Raw genomic sequence first — 15,839 nt, forward strand, 5'->3', positions numbered from 1 at the left:
TCTCTGGTCTAAAAAGGCTGGTGCCCCCTTATCTGAGACCCCCAAACTGAAATTCAAAGATCTCTGGTCCACCACTCAGCCATTTCTTTAGTTTACAAGGGAACAAAAAAAAAAAAAAAGCTGCGAGAAGAACTCCAGTCTTGCTTATTCCACAATAGCCGAGGAGTCAAGTCCCAAGAAACTAGCAGGGGTACCTGGGGTGCAACAAAGTGTACAATAGGGGTCCACCCTCCCTAACACCCCCCATAAAGTTCACCAGAACAAAGCAGAGGCCATGGTCAGCCACCATCCAAACAGCAAACCCGCACCCAGTCAGGAAGACAGACACACACACACACACACACACACAGACACACACACACAGTCAGCTCTGAGGCTCAGACGGCTGCGTCTCGGGGGCCCCCCCCTTCAAGGTGATGGACCACCCTGCTGGAGGACCCCAGGTGTCTCACTCCTCCATTCATTCTCCATCGCTGTCTTAACAATGAGGCCTTTGTGTCCCTCACCTCAGCCAAACTAGCCAGTTTATACTCCAGGATCTCAAGGTGCTCCCAGTTGGTGATGTGCTCCTCCCAGTGACCTTTGAGTTGTCCCTGGGGTCTCCTCCCAGTTGCCCATGCTTGCAAACCCTCCAATGGGAGAGAGGTCAATATCAAGACACCCAAACCACCTCAGACGGCTCCTCTCAATACGGAGGGTCAGCGGCTCAACTCTGATCTTCTCCTGGAGGTCTGCACTTCTCACCTGCTCACTAAGGGAAAGCCCAGCCATCCAGCAGAGAAAGCCCACCTGAGCCGCTTGTACCCGCAGCCTCATTCTTTTAGTCATTACACAAAGCTCTTGAGCACAGGATCACGCCAGGGTGGGAGTTTTGGGCATGGAGTAACTGGTAGACCAAGAACTTTGACTTCTGGCTCAGCTCCTTTATCATCATCACCACCACCACTATGGACCAATACAGTGACCCACCTAACTGCGCTCGCCTCCCTGATCCATCTGTCACTCTCACCAGCCCTTGTCCACTCACTCACAAGCAAAACCCCCCAACTTAAGGCAGTAACTCGCCTACCACATGGAGTGGACGGTCCACTTCTTTCCTAACGAGGCCCAGAACCTCAGATGTGGAGGTGCTGATTCTTCATCTCGGTCACAAACCAAAAGCAGAGACGCGACTGCAAGGACACCCAACTGAACTTCCCTCACCAGATGTGCCTCAAATGTGCTGCCCCTGAAAATCACCGATGGCACCGGAGACCAAGTGCGGCCCTAGCAGAGTCCCACAAGGATGGTGACACGGCTCTCTCTAGGATTACATAGGGACACAATGGGCCTCACTAGGGGTCCCAGACCCCCCATACTCTCCTGACACCACCCACCAACTCCTTCAAACGCCTTCTCTCCAAGTCCGTAAAACACACGTAAGACCACTTGGACGTGCGTCTCCAGGGGTCTCCTACCCACCCACCCAAAAAGTAAAGAGAGGCGGTAAGAAAGCAAACACAGGCAACATGAAGAGCCTGACGTTCTCACCCGCCACTGCTGAGAGAAACAAAAATGCTGAGGACCATCAGGACCATAGTGGACATCTCTAGCAGTGACCACCACAGGACAACTGGCCGAAGCTTGAAGAGAGCAAACCTTCAAACACAAAAGCAAAGCGGACTGTCAGTTCAGGCTCACAGCACGTCAATCGACACCCTCGGAGTAACCATGGGGGTCCACAAAGACCCCACGTCGAAACGGACACACAACAAAGGCCCAACCGACAAGACAGTAACCCCATGGGAGCAGAACGATGAGCTTTTTTGGGGGGGGGGGGAATCGCTCCAACTTGCGGTTCACTTTTCAGATGTGCCCACCATGAAACGAGGAGGGGGTTCAATGAGGTTCCGCTGCACCCCCAACCCCCCCCTCCAAGACCCCTAGGCAGAACACGTTCTGCTCTATTAAATGTGTAATCCAACACAGCGGACACCAAATCCTTTTATCGCTCTCAATTTAGTGCAGAAAGAGTCGTATTGGACCCCCATCTGTGAAGGACCCCCAACTCTACGTTTTTGGCCCTTTTTTTTTTTTTTTTTTTGCAGTGTCACTTGAGTTTTCTCTCTGGGTTTTTGCTCACAAAGTTTCAGGACTGAACAGGGGGAAGGATCACATCAAGTACGCTCATTAATTACATTCTGCATTAAATAAAAGTTTTGTATAATAAAAAAAATAATACACTGCTGTTTGTCATGGTGCTGCTGCACAAACGTCACACATAAAACAAATAACGTCACTAACCACTGCTGGCCCAACTTCAGCCTGTTAAGAAGCCCCCACCCATGAAGATGTGAAACAGCAGCACTTTGTTAACAGGCTCTATTTACAGAGTAACCAATAGCAATGAACTTATTTACATAAGGCCCCTCCCCAAAAGTCCAAACATACGTCAAGTTAAAAGAGAGACGAGGGTCCGACAAACCCAAAGGCAGCTCAGCGGCGCCTAAAGGCCCGGGAGATTCTCCAGGCGTTGGGCTCCTCGTAGCGGTTGTACAGCGGCTCCAGCCTCTGCTGCTTCTTCTGTTTGCTAAGTTTGGTGGGGTCAGACACTTTGAAGAAGGCAGGTGCAAACTCCACAAGCCAGCGTGGGTCGATGGTGGTCACCTCCCGCATGTACTCTTTGGTGGTCAGCACCAGTTCATGGTACACTACCCTGAAAGAGAGAATGGGTACGACACTGTGAGGAGGAGGAGGAGGTCCGGATCATAGTCTTCACCTCTGACCTGCCCAGGACATTGATGGGAAGTCTAAACCCTTAAGAGTACAGGAGCTCCAAGCAACTGTGTTAACAAGTAAAGTCCCAAAACAGGCCACCGAACAGCCTCCAGCGGAAAAGCCCCATACAGTGTGGGCCAGGGAACTCCGACAACACAAGACAGACTCGCAACCCTAACCAGGAGAATTCAAAACAAGACAAACCCAAACATGAGGGGATGAACGCCACTTGCAGCCAAACCAGAACCCCTAATACACTAAGAGGATTCACAATGGCACCCTGGAGAAACTCACAGCTAGAATACACGAGCATAACCGGCCCACTAGACTAGCGGTACTGACAGACTCCATCCTCTACCCTAAAACTAACTGTGGGGAACTTCAACAAACAGGAGGCGACTTTAAGAGCAAAGGAACCCAAACAGAACGCCTCAATCCACATTAATAAGAGGGCAAGTGTCCCTCTGGGTGCTACGTCTTTGTCATTCCAGCAGATGGCACATCACACACACATGTAGGACTAGAATGTATTGCATTTGTCATTTGCACAGATGGCGCACCACAAACATTAACACTACTCTTACAAACCCCATACCAGATGGCATAACACAGAGACATAAGCATAGCATTTGTCATTCCTACAGATGGCACAGCATAAACGTATGTAGTAATGAGTTTTATTGCATTCTCTCGCTATTCATATATATCAATATATCTATAACTATATGTATATAAAATCCAACATCTGTCTGTGTGTATGTCTGCTTTTCATGAGAGAACTACTTAACGTTTAGATCAGGTTTTTTTCTCGAACGTTCTGGTTTATTTTGCAACATCTCTCATCAAGATAAGAATTATAGTTCACTAGTGGTACCAATTTATTTGTGCAAATCTAAGACAGAGGCTGCAGGCCGAGGGTAGGGGGAGGCCAGGAGGGGCCCTCCTCACTGTCCTGTTTAATTACTACATGGGTGGAGCCACAGGGGACGGCTAGTGTGTGTGTGTCGGAGTCTTTATCTATATATTATATATTTCTATATATATCCATTGCATTCATAGTTTGAGTCTCGACGACCTGAAATGTGTGGGTGGTTACCTACCAGGTAATGCTTGTGATTGGTCTGCCATCGGCAAACATCAGCCACGGTGCCCAATTTCAGTTGCGAGAAGCAGATCATGGAATGTTGCATAGTTTACTGTCAAATAAAGCAAAGAGTACGCGACACGGGTTTCTCCCTCATTTGGGCTCATCAGGCGTACACACTCTACTGCTCCCCTCTCGGGGAATCGAACCTCGGACGTCAGCGTCAGAGACGAAGCCCCTTTACGCTGCGCCATGGCGTTACCTGGTAGGTAACCACCCACACAATTCAGGTCGTCGAGACTCAGACTATGAATGCAATGAATGTAATTACTCCGGACCTACAGGCTGTCAAATACCACGCATCGTGGCGCAGCGTAAAGGGGCTTCGTCTTTGACGCTGACGTTTCATTCCCCGAGAGGGGAGCACTACAGTGTGTACGCCTGATGAGCCCAAATGAGGGCGAAACACGTGTTGCGTACTCTTTGCTTTATTTGACAGTAAACTATGCAATTGTATATATATATATATATATATATATATAAAAACCTGCTCACCCAAAGGGGTCCCGTATACTGTAAGCTCTATTTCAGTCCGTGTAGTGCTTTGGGCGCCCAAACCTTGAGTGAGAGTGCAGTGTGCACATCTATGAACATTTATTAACAATCAGATCTGTGGCTAGTGGATTGACCCGGCGTACTATCACATGCCCTTGATAAGCCCCCCCGACTAGACCAAGTTGAGGACTGGGGCTCTGCTAGTATATCAGTCACTCAATAGCATACACTTCCATGTGTTGTGCGACAGATTTGGTCAAATAACTTAAGAGATGCCCTCCATCACAGTAACAGAAGAGACTACCCACAATCCAACTAGACAAGAGAACACAGGGAAGGCCTACGCATACCCAGACAAACACAGCAAGACGGCCCGCATACCCTTCAGCACCTGTGAGACCAAAAACACCCAGCTGCTGTTACACAGTATGAAGGGGCGCTGATGGGAAAGCAGCTTTCTCATAACCCAAACCTGCCCTGCCAACCTTACCATTCTGGCTGCCTGTTGAATAGCGCACTGGAGGGGTGGATGTAGACCACCTGCTGATCAATGAGAGTCCGGTAGCCCTCCTGTGGGTCCTTTTTGGCAGCGTTCCGGAAAAAGCCACTGCAAATCGCCTTTTGTACCCTCACCGTTGCCTTGCCACAGGACACCACATCCAGTTTATGCCTAATTATTAATAAAAATAATTTTTAAAAAAGGGATGTTTCACTAAACAGCCACAAAAATCAGAACATCCACAAGCCTCACCCAGGTTTGCCCTTACCGATCCATGATGCCCAGCATCTGCTTACGGATATCCTGCGCCCTCCGCAGGGAGCGGGCCTGAATGAAGTTCTCATAGCACCAAGGGTTGGAGAATTTATTGTTTTTCCAAGAATTGTAGACAGCAAGCAAGGTGAGGTGGTCCCCTTCAGGCTGGTGAAACTTGGCCTTCTTTTGGTCTGCTAGGGCTTGTTTGTCCTACCAGGGTGACAAACAAAAAAGTGAACAGCAAGTTAAAGTGGCCCAAGAGGGGATTAAAATAAATAAATAAATAAAACATTCTAGAGAGATTTCGGTGGATCTGTGCAGGAGTGGAGGGGCCTAAGAAAGGAACTACAGTGGGTACAGAAAAGAATCCCCCCCCCCCCCCCCTTTTGAAATATTTTTTTGTTGTTCTTTATTTTGCCTTATACAAATTTCTCGTATTAGGAATTTGTTAGTTTTTGTATACCCCTTGGGGTCAGAGCGCAGGGTCAGCCATTGTGCAGCACCCCTGGAGCAATTACAGGTTAAGGGTCTTGCTCAAGGGCCCAGCAGAGTAGGATCTCTTTTGGCAGTGACGGGGATTCGAACCGGCAACCTTCGGGATGCCAGCAGAGATCCTAAGCCTCTGAGCCACCACTTCCCCTACTCCCATTTTTTCCGGCTTTACACCTTTGAATGAAAACACACAATCCAATATTTTTTCCAGCTTTACTTACTCAATGCAATCTACAGTTAAGAATTAAAAAAAAAATCAAAAACAATAAATCCTGAGATTAATAAAAGACCCCCCCCCCCCCCCCCCCCACTAAACTCCATCAGGTGTAAGTGACCCCCATTTCCATTGCGGTTCCTGGCTTCCTTCTACCTGTGCTCAGTTGTACTGAGTGCGATTAGTGAAGCTGTTCCTGGCTCATTCATTCCCTTGCTTGGCAGTGCCACTGACAGCACACAACTGATTATGGGGGGCAAGACATTTTCAAAAAGATCTCAGGGACAGAGTTGTGGACAGACATAAGGCAGAAGATGGAGACAAAAGCATCTCAAAGGCTTTATCAATCCCAAGGAGCACAGTAAAGTCCATCATAAAGAAGTGTTTGGTACTACTAGGACCCACCCTGGACCCTCCAAACTTGATGGAAGAGCAAAGAGGGAACTGGTAAGAGAGGCTACCAAGAGGCCAATGGCCACTTGGAAGGAGTTACAGGATTTGATGGTAAAGAGTGGTCATTAATAGTGTGCATGTGACAACAGTTTCACAAGCGCTCCACAATTGTGGCTTGTTCGGGAGGGTCACAACTTCTCAAGAAAGGCCACATTAAGGCTCATTTGTGCTTTCCCAGAATGCACCTTGAAGATTCTGATGCCAGGTGGAAAAAGGTCTTACGGTCAGATGAGACCAAAATCAAACTATCTGGCCTCAATACCAAACAGTACACCAATGCAGCTCACCATCCACAACACACCATACCTACAGTAAAGCATGGAGGGGGCAGCATCCTGTTGTGGGGGGCCTGGGGCTCTCATTAGGGTAGAAGGAAAAATGGATGGGGCAAAATACCATCAAATTCTTGAGGAAAACCTGCCAGAAAGTTGAAGATGGGCAGAATGTTCACCTTTCGACACGACAACGACCCGAAGCACACAGCAAAAGTGAGCACACAGTAGCTGAAGGAGAAAAAAGGGAATGTCCTGGTGTGGCCAGTCAGAGCCCAGAGCTAAATCACAGTGAAAATCTGTGGAAAGATTTGAAGATCGCAGACAGTTGTGTAAAGAAGGGGGGGCGAATATTACGTAATCTAGATGTGCAAAGCTGATAGAGAAGAATCCTAACACTCATTAAAGCAAAACGGGGTTCAACAAAATGACATGGACATGGTGGGGGTGTGATCCTTTATTAATCTCAGTAGGTCTTGTTTTTGATTTTTATCATTTTCCTGAACTGTAGCTGTGATATCTTTCACTTGGATGTTAGAGGTTGCATTGAGTAAGTAAAGCTGGGAAGAAATATTGGTTTGTGTGTGTGTTCATTTAAGGCTGTAAAGCAAAGAAAATGGGAATATTTCGAGGGGGGGGGGGGTTCTTTTCAATACCCACTGTATAAAAACTGCCTTTGTAGTGCCAGTCATGAGCCACTCGCGCAGAAGGTATGACCATCGCCTGGACTGGCCCCTCACCTTGGGTCTGTAGAACACGTTCTGCACCGACAACATAGACACGATGGTGAGCATTTCTTCACTGCAGCTCAAGTGGACAGACATGATGAGCATCTTACACAGCATCGGCTCAAGAGGAAACTCCGCCATCTGACAAAAGAAAGGCACACAAGTGAACAGGTGAGCATACACCCTATGGGACACCCTCTAATGGCGAGACAAGCCCCTTACCCTCCGGCCTAGTCGTGTAAGAAGGCCCTCGTCATCCAGAGCTCCTAGAGTATACAACTGCTCCATTGCTGTGATTAGGGTTTCCATCGGAGGGGCATCCATGAAATCAAACGAAAGCAGATCATTGATGCCCATTGCCTGGAGGAGGCAAAAAATAAACGTATCAGTAGAAGGAAAGCAAAAAGGCAGAGTACGTCACACGTGGCACCATGAGTACTTACGAGGGTTTTGCCACAACAAGTGCCCTGTACTGTAAATCTGCTTTTCTAACAGAAGGAGAAGAGTGCCACCTTGTGACTGTATTCAAGACTGCAGAGCAGCAGCTTTCTGAGCCTCTGGCACCCATTCTCCATGGCGATGTGCGTTTTGGAAAACTGCGAGATAAATGCCATGCAGTCTTGTAACCTTTGTTTAAATTTTGGGGGACACGTCTATGGGGTGATCGTTTACCTTGAGTGACAGCACGGTGCTGGCCAAGTTGGTCCGCTGGATCTCTGGTACGTTGGTGGTCAGCATCTCATCTCTGTATGCACGCTCTGTGTAGAGCCTGTAACACTTTCCTGGGCCGGTCCTGCCTGCTCTACCGGCTCTCTGCTTTGCCTGGGCCTGAGAGACACAACACACAATGAAAGGAAAACCGAGGTTAATAAAGTGACACGTGCACTCGCCACACCGTTCTGTCAAACCCACTGATAAAAACGAAACTCTCGTAAGCTCCCAGGACACTGTCTGCGTGAACGCCTCTGAAGAATGGGTCAGCATGCCTGTGGAGTTTGGCGTACCTGAGAAATGGGAGTCACCACAAGCTGATCGATGCCAGTCTTTGAGTTATAGACCTTCTGTTTGACGAACCCTGGGTCAACGACGTAATAAATGCCATCAATGGTTAGCGACGTCTCAGCGATGTTAGTAGCGATGACTACCTAGAGACGAAGAGGAAAAAAAAAAAGCTAGAGGATAACATCACTTCCTATATTCAAAGGAATCGGTAAAGACCCTTGAAAAGGATCACCAGCACTTCTAAATGAAGAGAAGAACCTCAAACACTTGAGGCAAACCGAGACCCCAAGAATTGAACACACCAAGAGCACAAAGTAGTCACACATCCTCAGCATACCTTTCTGCTGCCAGGAGGCGCAGGATCAAAGATCCTAGTCTGCATCTCGCTGGGCAGGGCTGAATAGACGGGCAGGATGATCAACTCTGGCACGTCAGGACCCAAAGACTTCATCCGCTCATACAGGATTTCACAAGCGGTGTCGATTTCCTCCTGGCCAGTCAGAAACACCAAAATATCACCTGCAGAGGGAAACAGGATAGTAGACAAAAGTGAGCAACATGGGCAGGGGGCACAAAACAAGAGGACGGGGTGGTCAGTAGACAGAAGCAAGCAACGGACTACTTTAGGTGTAAAGACCATCACTTCTAGTCTAAAACACCCTCATACACTGGAAATCTGGCCTACAGAGGGGCAATTTATGAAATCCTGTCTTTGACCGCATGTTGTACCTGGTGGCTCCGTGAGATGGATCTGCATCACCGTAATCAGGCTGGCATCCAGATAGTCCGTCTCTGGTTCTTTGGTGTACAAGATCTCCACGGGGTACGTTCGGCCAGGAATGGTGAAGATAGGGGCCTCGTAGAAATACTGAGAAAATTTCACAGCGTCCAGAGTGGCGGAGGTCACAATCAGCTTCATATCTGTCCGTTTCTGCACCGTCTGTTCAACAAAAGCAGAAGCGAATCATTGACGTGCACTTATCTGGCCGACGTCTTTATCCAGGCTGACTTACTGTAACATTTATGATACAATTGGTTTCAATTCTTATTAGCTTTCCAATTGAAGCACCGGCAGGTCAAGTGACTCACTCAGAGTCACAAAGCATCAGTAGCAGGATTTGAACCCACAAGTCCAAAGCCTTAACCGCTACACCACACTGACTACTATAACAATACTCAGCACATCAAACCCCAGGCATACAGAGCTGGGGCTTCTCTAGCCACGGGCTCTGTGTATGAATCACAAGGCCATTACTGGAGTCCCTGCCCCTTGTGAAAAGGCACTCCATTAGAACAGTCGTCCTTGTCACCGTCTTCCTGATCACACAGCCCAACAAAGCCAGCCAATAGCATTCATCTAATTTCTCCAAATGAAAGTGTCATGTTTTGATGATCCCTGAAGTCCTATCCTCTACTACAGGGGTCACCAACTCCAGTTCTGGAGGACCACCATGGCTGATTGAGCAGCTGGTTGGAGTAAAATTGGTTGGAGTTTGAGGCACTGACTTAGTTGGTCTTCTGTTGACTCCCTCACTTCACATTTCTGTCTGGGTGTCATTTAAGGAAACAAATGAAGCAATTCAGAGGAGCGATGACAAAATTCAGGGGAACAAATCTTAAAAAAGCAATTCAATTAAAATAAATTGACAAGAAGTTAATTAGCAGCACAAACAAGGCACTCATTAACAAAAATGGGTTAGAATGGAAACCTGCAGCCACAGTGGTCCTCCAGGACCGGAGTTGGTGACCCCTGCTCTACCACATTACTTGTTAAAGTATTCCATATGTGAAGAGAAACGTCCTAACACTTACTTTAGTGAATATATCAAAGTCTGACAGACTGGACTAATGACAGAGTTGTAAAGTTTTAAAATGCAGACAATATCACATGTGGATGAGGCCAAATGATGAGCACACCCATCATTATCAAAAGATCAACACAAAGGTGTTAGAGGTAAGCCAACAGTTAGAAACTAAGAAGTCGAGGGGTTTGCTGTAATTGGTTTAAACTTCTGCGTTTGGATAGGTTTGCATGTATTGAGTGTTAACTGTTGGAATGTATGCTGAAACATATGTAGTGTTAAGGGTCAGGCTGGAGAAGGCTGGCATCCCAACTAGTGTCAGAGGTAAAGTCCTATCCAGCCTGGAGGCAATAACAGATGGAGCACAGGCATGGAGGCACAACCTGGTCAGGATGTTTCCTCAGTTCAGATTCCAGTCGGGATGCATGAAGAATCAATTCCTTAGTTCGAGAGTTGGCAGTGATGCCCCAGCTGGAGCCCAGTCTGGACAACCACACTGCTGCCTGGGAGTTGTAGTCCAGAAGGGTGAGCCTATGGAGGTCCTAGAGTGCCACACGGAGACACTGCAAGGAAAAGACCTCCCTATTTTATTTTGGAGAATTTATGCATGAATCAGAACGGCTTCTGTCATAGAATCTCGTGACACCAGAAGCTCTCATGGGTCCGCTATAAAAGGAGGCCACCTCCTCAGCATGGAAGTCAAATTCGGTAGGAGGGGGACAACACTCACAGAGGAGAGGTGGAAGGAGACTATGGGTAACTGTGTCTTATTATTGTGCTGGTCTGATTTACTCTTGTAAGGGAGTTACTGTTAACTAAAAGTCCTCTGATTCTGACAATCTTGTTGTGCCCCACACTAATCTACACTCCATGGGTAACAGCAGGCCTTCAGCTGTATAGCGCCCAGACTCTGGAGTGACCTACCGAAATTAATCGGGTCAGCTGACTCCTTGAATTCTTTTAAAAAACAACTCAAAACTCATCTGTTCAGGAAGGCTTTTAGCTCTACTTGACTATTACCCTTCTCTCAGTTTACTTCTCTGTCAAGATGCTCATGTAACCTGTGTGTGTGTGCGCGCGCGAGACCATCAACTATGTTGACTGTTTTTTTTTTTCTCTGAATTCATTGTCGTAATCTTCTTTATTTATTTATCTGGTTTGTACAATGCTATATACTGTATACCCTGCTGTTCTTTCTTATATTCTGCAAGTGCCTTGAGTATGGCAAAGGCGCTATACAGTAATCCCTCCTCTATCGCGGGGGTTGCGTTCCAGAGCCACCCGCGAAATAAGAAAATCCGCGAAGTAGAAACCATATGTTTATATGGTTATTTTTATATTGTCATGCTTGGGTCACAGATTTCAGCAGAAACACAGGAGGTTGTAGAGAGACAGGAACGTTATTCAAACACTGCAAACAAACATTTGTCTCTTTTTCAAAAGTTTAAACTGTGCTCCATGACAAGACAGAGATGACAGTTCTGTCTCACAATTAAAAGAATGCAAACATATCTTCATCTTCAAAGGAGTGCGTGTCAGGAGCACAGGCTGTCAGAAACAGAGAGCAAAGCATACAAATCAATAGGGCTGTTTGGCTTAAGTATGCGAAGCACCGCGGCACAAAGCTGTTGAAGGCGGCAGCTCACACCCCCTCCGTCAGGAGCAGAGAGAGAGAGAGAGACAGAGAAAAACAAAGAGTGAAAAATCAATACGTGCCCTTTGAGCTTTTAAGTATATGAAGCACCGTGCAGCATGTCACTTCACTAAGCAGCTGCACACAGAAGGTAGCAACGTGAAGATAATCTTTCAGCATTTTTAGACGAGCGTCCCTATCGTCTAGGTGTGCGAACAGCCCCCCTGCTCACACCCCCTACGTCAGGATCAGAGAAAGTCAGCGCAAGAGACACAGAGAAAAGTAAGTTGGGTAGCTTCTCAGCCATCTGCCAATAGCGTCCCTTGTATGAAATCAACTGGGCAAACCAACTGAGGAAGCATGTACCAGAAATTAAAAGACCCATTGTCCGCAGAAATCCGCGAACCAGCAAAAAATCCGCGATATATATTTAAATATGCTTACATATAAAATCCGCGATAGAGTGAAGCCGCGAAAGGCGAAGCGCGATATAGAGAGGGATCACTGTATAAAAGAAAATGTATTATCATTATTATATTAAGAATTTTTTTTCCCCGAAACTGTGTTTGGCACTCTGGGGCACCCCCTGGTGGCCACAGTAGTAATAATCATTGCATTTATTTTCATTCCAGCAAATGGAACATTGCAAACAACAGAACTGATGTTGAGAATCCAATAGCAAATGCCTTATAATTAAGGAAAGACAAATAACTTGCACTGAAACTTAATAAATAGAGAATAAAAAAAAATAAATTTTACATTTGCTTCAAGTTCATTTAATATTCTGTTGATCTGCCCTCATTCGTGTTTGTGTGGTGTACAGTGTAGCGTAGCAAATAAACAGCAGAAATAAATTGAGTAAATAAACTCCACTGACAGCTATAAAGAATAAACATTAGCCTCCGAGGAGATCATCAGCTACTTCTCTCTGTGTGACAGTCAATAGGCTCCTATGGGATCACTGCAACTTCTTTCATTCTTTATTTCACATCATTTTATTTTTTAACTAAGGGGCTCTGCCCCCTGCTCACTTCGCTCACCAACCCCCTACCCGCTCGTCATTTCCCAGATCTTCCACTTGTGACAAATTGTGCTGTGCTTTTGGACAAACACAAATATCAACTCTGTCTTTGATGTCTCACGTCTTTCCAAACTATTATCGCTGACAATCCGTCACGTGTTGTCACGTGCGTGAGTGATCGTTCGGATTCATAGAGAAATCCAGAAAAACTTCTTTGCCCGCGTTTTTCAGATAAATTTCGTATAAAGTGCGATACTTTTGGACATAGGGATTTGTATCCATTATTGGCTGCGGAATTTCTAATGCATCACTCTTTCGATTCTATGCCGAATCGCTTCTCCATGATCATAAATATAAACTTGACCGAATTGTGGTTTCTTTGAAATTAAACTTGTCGTAGCTTTAATTGTTGCCGGACCACAGATTCTCATAGCGTATGGTCCTGAATTGTGTAAACCTACATTTTTGAGCATTGAATGATGCAAACGTGAACAGATTATTGTAGATTCGGATATTCTGCCTGTAGTGCTTGTGGATTTCACTTTCACCAAATAACAAATCTTTTAATTCTCGTGGATACACCTCTTCACTGGAAAGAAACACCCTGATGGCAAAATGAATTAGACGATCTGCAAATCTCCAACGTAAACTTTTGAAGTTGAACAATATCTACATACTTCTGTCATATCACCTGTGTCCACATATACAATCTCTTTTTGCTGTTCCGTTATTTCACCGAGTAATAATTTCCATTTGTTTGTGCTAATGTTATCTTTACGATCAGTTTTTTGAGACTTACGAATTTTAGTACTTTCATGATCTCTAAGCTGCTCTGCATGTTTTATCGCGCCAACGTTCTTAGACCTCTTTACGACGTTCTACTTTGTCTACTCTGTCTTTTTCTTCTCTACTCTTTGTCTTTAATTTCCGGCCCCGCTTGGACCCGTTAGGTTTTCAATTCATCTCTTGGCACAAAGTCACAGGACTTGAAATTATCTCTCTGAAAACATCTCATCTCATCCAAAGATGTTTTTATATAAATCGAGAGATTTAATTAATTTGCTTTAAGTTTTGGTTATATGCACCATCTGTTGGAATGAAAAATGCAATGAATTGTATTAGTATTGGTGACAAGTGCCTAGAAATGGTCGTGTTGAGAATGACAGCCTAGATTGAGCACATCATGAGTGACGTCCCAAGTACAGTTCTACACACAAATGTACCTTCTTGAGCAGACCAAAGAGTACGTCAGTATGGATGGTCCTCTCATGAGCCTCGTCCAGCATGATGATGGCATACTGACCAAGATCAGGGTCGATTAGGCACTCTCGTAGCAGCATACCGTCTGTCATGTATTTGATGACAGTCTCTGGACTCGTACAATCCTCAAATCGAATGGTGTAGCCCACCTGGTTTAATAAAAACACAAAAAGGAGGTGAGATATGGCAACCTTTAAAAAAATAAATAAATAAATAATAATAATAATTGTGGTGCAAGACCCCAGCTCATTGAGAGACCAAATGTCTAACATCATGCAATATTAGAGAAGGGGAAGTGGAGTGAACACAAAATGCAGTTTTCAAATCATTGCTTAGTTTTACTTTGGCTCATCTGACCCATTCAGCTGTAGACTTACATGTGTGTTTTTCGGCTCACTGTTGCCATACACCCAATGACCCCTAAAATTTCAGGCCAAGAACAGCTGACCAGACTTGATCTTCTTATTAATACTCTGGTAAACAGCATAATTCCTGGTTCTCCAATAATAACAAGTCCCCTAAGGCATCCCCAATACCATCTCACTAGAATCCCCCATGTTTTATTGTAGGTCTGATGTTCATGCTACAAGGCCTGCATAGTGTGCAGGGTTCCGCTTTGTATTCGTCTTTATTATTCCAAAAGGCTTTGGGGAGGATTATCCCGGTGTCTCTTAGCACTGAAGTGTGTTACCATTGGACAAGAGGTTTTTGCTTTGCTCCTTTCCCATGAATCACATTTTTGCTTTCTTGCTATGGAGTCATAAACATTGGCCTCAGCGTAAGCTAGAAAGGCCTGCGGTTCTCTGGATGTTTTTCTGGGATCCTCAGACTTCCTGAATGCATTGGTCGCTGTGCGTTTGTGGTAATTATGGCAGATAATCTTTTCCTGGGCAGACTCCTTGCTGTCCCACATCTTTTCCATTTGCATATAATGGCTCTCGCTGTACTACACTGCAGTTAAACAGCCTTAGAAATGACTTTATAGCCATTTCCCAATTGGTAAGATTCAACCACATTTTTCCTTATCTCTTCCAGAATTTAATTTGGCAGAGGCCTCATGTTCTTGCGGTGACAACTTCCTTCTCATGGTAAGGGTCAATATTTGAGAACCTTTAAATTCAATAGGGTGGAGTGGTGGCTCTGAGGTAGGGATCTGCACTGGCAATTGGAAGGTTGCTGGTTCAAATCCCGAAAATGCCAAAAGTGACTCTACTTCATTGGGCCCTTGAGCAAGGCCCTTAAGCTGCAGTTGCTCCGTCCTGGGTATGACGTTAATCTGCATTCGCCCTGCAGGGAAAAACCTGGGGGTTGGTGGCAGGATTGGCACTCCAGCCACGGTAAAAAACCTCCCACTGTTCCATTCCATCTGAACTGAAGTGTCACCCATTGCATGGCTGCACTTAGGCCCTAATCTGGGATCTAGAGGGGGTTTGTCATGTGGTGGGTGCGGCAATGCTGCTCCTAACCTTTAAATTCTGTAAGGCTGGCTGTGTTCAGTCAATGGAGTCTACTGATCAATTATCCCCGAGTAACTAAGAAGCCAATTACCTTTTTAAAACACCGAGCCAATTCAGGTGTTGGAGAACACTATTAAATATGTTAGGCCGCGATTTAGAAGCTGTGTTGTTTTATTTACTCTGGATACCTCAAAGTACTGAAGATTTGTCACATGGAATGGCTTCACATGTACAGAAACAGGATTATCAGGAATACTTTTTCACAACACTATTTAAAACATGGACGGATTGATTTGTAGAATCATCCCAATAGTTCAATGACCACATTTAACCCAACAGCCACCCACAGGTCCCC

The 15,839-nt window shown here is 45.7% G+C and overlaps 1 protein-coding gene across 1 annotated transcript in view; it reads right to left on the minus strand.

Moving 5' to 3' along the window:
- Positions 1-2,347: 2,347 nt before the first annotated feature.
- dhx8 (DEAH (Asp-Glu-Ala-His) box polypeptide 8) overlaps positions 2,348-15,839 on the minus strand; it is a 32,928-nt gene continuing 19,436 nt past the window's right edge. The window contains exons 14-23 of the mRNA XM_028819753.2: positions 13,991-14,176; positions 9,041-9,251; positions 8,649-8,830; positions 8,314-8,454; positions 7,982-8,137; positions 7,532-7,669; positions 7,322-7,450; positions 5,164-5,360; positions 4,887-5,066; positions 2,348-2,695 (exon numbers count right to left, since the gene is read on the minus strand). Of these exons, the coding sequence (XP_028675586.2) occupies positions 2,476-2,695; positions 4,887-5,066; positions 5,164-5,360; positions 7,322-7,450; positions 7,532-7,669; positions 7,982-8,137; positions 8,314-8,454; positions 8,649-8,830; positions 9,041-9,251; positions 13,991-14,176 (1,740 nt within the window). The 3' untranslated portion in view covers positions 2,348-2,475. The remainder of the gene's footprint in view (positions 2,696-4,886; positions 5,067-5,163; positions 5,361-7,321; positions 7,451-7,531; positions 7,670-7,981; positions 8,138-8,313; positions 8,455-8,648; positions 8,831-9,040; positions 9,252-13,990; positions 14,177-15,839) is intronic.

This window comes from Erpetoichthys calabaricus, chromosome 14, assembly GCF_900747795.2.
Source record: "Erpetoichthys calabaricus chromosome 14, fErpCal1.3, whole genome shotgun sequence".
In the NCBI taxonomy this organism is placed as follows: Eukaryota; Metazoa; Chordata; class Cladistia; order Polypteriformes; family Polypteridae; genus Erpetoichthys; species Erpetoichthys calabaricus.